Source organism: Simochromis diagramma, unplaced genomic scaffold (assembly GCF_900408965.1).
Source record: "Simochromis diagramma unplaced genomic scaffold, fSimDia1.1 OVJJ01000371.1, whole genome shotgun sequence".
Classification (NCBI taxonomy): Eukaryota; Metazoa; Chordata; class Actinopteri; order Cichliformes; family Cichlidae; genus Simochromis; species Simochromis diagramma.
The window spans coordinates 1779811-1784895 of record NW_024386920.1 but is presented as its reverse complement, the minus strand read 5'-3'; the positions used below and the strand labels follow the sequence as shown (position 1 = coordinate 1784895).

General features: G+C 41.8%; 1 protein-coding gene across 1 annotated transcript in view; it reads left to right on the top strand.

Moving 5' to 3' along the window:
• The window catches only part of pemt (phosphatidylethanolamine N-methyltransferase), a 45339-nt gene extending 40254 nt beyond the window's left edge, over positions 1-5085 (top strand). Inside the window, exons 4-5 of the mRNA XM_040036785.1 lie at positions 1381-1455; positions 4652-5085. Of these exons, the coding sequence (XP_039892719.1) occupies positions 1381-1455; positions 4652-4706 (130 nt within the window). The 3' untranslated portion in view covers positions 4707-5085. The remainder of the gene's footprint in view (positions 1-1380; positions 1456-4651) is intronic.

The following is a 5085-nucleotide window of genomic DNA, read 5'->3' as shown; positions in this document are numbered from 1 at the left end:
CGCGATCGATCTGACCCCCTTAGACTTTTATCTTGGGGTCATCTGAAGGCAATTGTCTATGGTGTGAAGATACGAGATGTGCAGCACCTGAAACTATGGATACTGGATGCCTGTGCTGGCATTTCTCCTGCGGTGTTGCTATCAGTGTGTGAAGAGTGGGAGAAGAGGGTTGCATTGACAATCCAACACAATGGGCAGCACATTGAACACATTTTATAAGTGGTCAGAAACTTGTAAATAACTCATGAAAGAATAAAGTTACGTTGAAACCAAGCACACCATTGTTTTTCTTGTGACATTACCAATAAGTTTGATGTGTCACATGGCCCTCTTCCTATTGAAAAAACAAAAGTTGTATCCAAGATGGCCAACTGCTAAATGGCCACCATGGTCACCACCGATCTTGAGGAGTTTGCCCCCTCACATATACTAATGTGCCACAAACAGGACTTTAATATCACCAACCATTCCCATTTTATTACGTTGTATCCATATAAATGGCCCACCCCGTACATCTTTTTTGTGGGAAATGTTTATTTAGTGAAATCAGTCACATATGCCTAGAGAGCAGTCTGCTACCCTAGTATTTTCCTGGTGACCAGTATTCCCCAACTAGTTTGCAAGTGGTTGCTGGAGTTTGTTGAACGTTAGTGTTTATGTGACACCAAAAACCTCTTTGTAATTGCTTGGGTAGCTAGCATATTGCTGCTGTCACTGTAATTTGCATAGATTAATCCATGGGCCTTTAGTAACTGAGTTCACAGTGACTGCCAGCAACCTACCACTTACCATCCAGTTGTGGAATACATGTTTCTCTGGCGATCAGTGGTTTCCGGATAGTCCCCAACCAGTGCCTCGACCTGTGTGGCTCTTTCTTTCTTTCTTTTTTTAAAGCATAAGGATAGCATAGTGGTTAGAACTGTTGCCTCACAGCAAGAAGGTCCTGAGTTTCCACTTCCACCATCAGGCCAGGGCCATGCATGGAGTTTGCATGTTCTCCCCGTGCTTGCATGGGTTCTCTCCGGGTACTCCTGCTTCCTCCCACAGTCCAAAGACATGCAGTTAGTGGGGATAGGTTAATTGGTAACTCAAAATGGCCCATGGTTGTCTGTCTCTGTATGTTGGTCCTATGATAGACTGGCAACCTGTCCAGGTTGTACCCTGCCTCTCGCCCTAAGACAACTGGGATAGGCTTCAGACCCCCATCACGACCCTGACAAGGATAAGTGGAAGAGAATGAATGTTTTTTTGTGGGGGGGTGTTAGGTAACGAATGACATTACATTACATGTAATGGATACTTTGCTGAGAAATGGTCTAGTGTATATAGCATATGTAACTAGACCCTTCTAACTAAGTCATTTCCCCCCTCTGTCTGCAGTGGTGCCAGTCCTGTCGGTCTAGTTCTTACTGCCATAGTGGCTTTGGCATACAAGGTGGCAATAAGCTTTGAAGGGTAAGTCTTTCTAAATCTCTCATTTGTCATTAAATCACATTTGTTGTTAAAATCATTTATATATGGGTTTAGTGAGGGCAACATGTGACAACTGAAAATAACCTTAAATAATAACTGTAGGTTACAGCCCCCAGAAATGCTCGCTACAAATGCGGTCTTATAAAATCAAAAAAAACAACAAGAGTCAAAGAGATCCAAGAGCCCTAACATTTAGCAACATCTAAAAAACCTGTAACAGTAATTTACTGACCATACAAAAGAAATAAGAAAATAAAGATGTGCAAATACACTGACTTGATTCATCAGTTATAAAACAAAAACAAAAACTGCAGCTGTAGTGGCTAGAAGGTGGAGGAGGGAAGAAAACAACTTCCTGCTCCCTTTTTTATTGGTTTCCAGCTCATTAAACCAAACTAGAGACACCTGGAGGAAAAAAGCAGAGACTTATGAGTCATGGGCCCTAGACTCTAATATGCAGATAACCAGAAGGAGGAGAGGACATGGATCAAAAAACCTTTCTGGTCAAAAAATGAAGGCTGAATGATAATGTGAAAAATATGCAAATAAACTTAAGTATTGTTTCAGCACAGACTTATTCAGCAGTCAACCTGCATCTGCTGAGTCACACAGATTATAACACAGGATCCTGAAGGTCTGGTGTTATTACTCATGACACGTGTCACATCAGCAGCTTTTAGAAAAGACTGAAAATTACATTTGTTGATTAAAAACAAGAATCAGCAACATATGGGATACAGCAACATAACTGGAAAGCCTCCACTTACAAGAAATGCAATCATGTTCTGAGGATGTAAATGGTAACAGTGTTACTTTTTCTGGCATCAGAAATTCTGGAATATCAGAATATTGCACGTAGCTGTTCAACCCATACAGTTAAATCCACAGAGAAGTATTAATTACAGAGTTCCTGTTTATTTATCAGTATACTATAGAAATGTCTGTTTTTTTACAATGTATCAATAGTTTTATAAATAAATAATATTTATGTATTATTGAAATATTAATATATCCCTGGGATTAAATATGCAGTTAAACTTATTTACATTAAACAGAAAGGGGATTTTTGACTGGCCGGCCCACTTAATGTATGTATGTGGCCCATGATGTGAAAAGAGTTTGACATCCCTGCTCTATCTCACCAGTCCAACAAAACTTGGCTTGGTTTATAACTTTTTTCCTTCACTGCTTCTCATGGACAATTTCTTCTGCAGCACAACTCACCCAGCGATTGCAAGAAATGATTCTGCTATCCTTGTCTAGCTGAGCGTTTCTGAGTAGCCTCAATAGACCAAATAAATCTCCACTGAGTAAAATGAAAGTCTAAGAGAAAGAGATTTTTAACCCTGGCAGAGTCGGAGGCATGCTTTTCCGAAAGTGTCAGGCATTAAACACAAGCTGTGCATGAGCGCACAGATTTACATCCGGCAACACTGATCCATCGTTGTCTCACTTAGCTTGAACCTGTGAACTGAAGGATAGGCAGGTGCCAGATTTTACCACACACTGCGACTGGGATTCATGTGCTATATTTGTGTTTCGCTGCTGGAATAGATTCAGGATGATCTCATTTGTTTAAACTATACGTGGAGAGTAGGGTGTCTGCTTGGATTCTACCTCACACGGTGACTGGAATTGGTAAAAGTGGCGGTGGGATTGATGCGGGAGCCATGCAGGGAATGGAAACTGGTGTCAAGTGAGTTCAGAGAGCGTCTTGGATTTGTTTTAGCTCGTAATCGCCATCTTCATGATACAAATAGTGCAGCGGTGAAAGCTCACACCAGGATGAAACGGCACTGTTTCATCTATTCTTACGCACAGTTTATTAGATTACTATGACTTTCCTGAAAAGCGAGAAATTGATGACTGGCCATGGTGGTAGATCCACAGGCTGGGTGCTCTGAAAGTCAGCAGGGTAACAAAAAATTACTTAACAGTGTGAAGCGTAAGCATTTAAATGTTTAATAAAGATGCTGTGACATCCAGTACTGCAGGAGCTCTGTAGAGTACTCCTAAAAAGCTGCGCTGTGCATTTAGTTTTTTCACTTTTATCATACTTCAGTTCCTTATTTCCTCGCTTTAATGATATACTCAGTAGTCCCCATGTTAGAGACACAGTTTAACTAACCATTAACTAATATCTCAGCCAGTCACATGACAGCATGGTTCCAAATGCGTCCTGAGGTTCATAACGGGGATGAAATGTGATTTCAGTGGTGCTGACTCTGCCATGGTTGTTGGTGCTAGTAGATTAGCACGAACCGCTGATCTGCTGGGGTTTTCCCACACAACCATCAGTAGGGTTTACAGAGAATGGTCTAGAGGAGCACAGAAAATATCCAGTGAGCAGCAGTTCTCTGACCTGTTGATGCCAGAGGTCAGAGGAGAATGACCAGACTGCTTTGCGTATGCTCAAATAACCACCTGTTACTACCAAGAGATGCAGAAGAACATCTCTGAATGGACAGCGTGTTGAACCATGAAGGAGATGGGCTATAGGAGCATGTTGGGTGACACTCTGGTTAGCTCAGAGCAGGAAAGTAAGTCTGCATTGCATGACTTCACCAAAGGGCCAGGGTTTAGGGTAAACTATATGTAAGCATGGATCCGTCCTGCCTTGCATAAACAGTTGGTGCATTGGGAGATTTGCATCATTGGTGTGCAGTTGACAAACCTGGAGCCGCTGTGTGTTTCTGTGTGATGCTGCAGTCCTTGTAGGAGCTATACAATGGAGAATGAAGGTAAAACAGGTCTAACCCAGTACTAGCAAGGTGTGCCTAATTAATGGGATGGATATGATTCCTTTTGCCAGTAAACTTGATTGCAACGATACATTGAGACCAAGAGGCAGTGTCCCAATATGTTACATCATGTTATAAAATTTTCACGATACACAAATTCTTTAAGCGTGTCCACTGATTCTGATTCTTGTGTTAGCCATTAGTACCACAGAAATGCTTCAAACTCTGTTTTGCTCTTGGACTCCAAAGTTTTGATCTGCATCCATCTGCAGCAGAGTGGTGGAGCACGTGGAGAGATGAGGGCATCTTGCTATCGTTCACTCATATACTCAAGCTCCCTCACGGTTCAACACACAGGCGCGCTCCTGGCACGGAGTGGTACAGCCTTCCAAGCTCATTTATTGTCCCATTACATGTTTGTTTTTCTGTATTTGCAGACCATTCACCGAACAGATCTATCGAGAGAGGAGTCTGCGCCACAAGCATGAATAATTTCCCCCGGACACGTCCTATTTCGGGTTCAGATGAGGATTCCATCCGACTGAGAGCCTTGGTCATTATTTGACCTCCTCCATGGATACGAAGGAAACATCCCCACTGCTGATCCCTGTGTTTTTCTGTTAGTTCAAAGTGATTTTGTGAAAGGGGAATCTACATGCAGGATTTTTTCTGATCCTGTCACATGTCAGTCCTTTTGAGATCGAGAATCCAAATATCGATAGTATCGATTCAAACGCTGGTTTAGTATCGGATTAATAATTTGCTTCTATCCCCACAGTTCAGTGTGTAACCCACTTAATCGTGTTAAATAATTATTTTTTTTGTAAATTAAAAATATACCTCAAACATGCACTGTGAAACATGTCTGAAC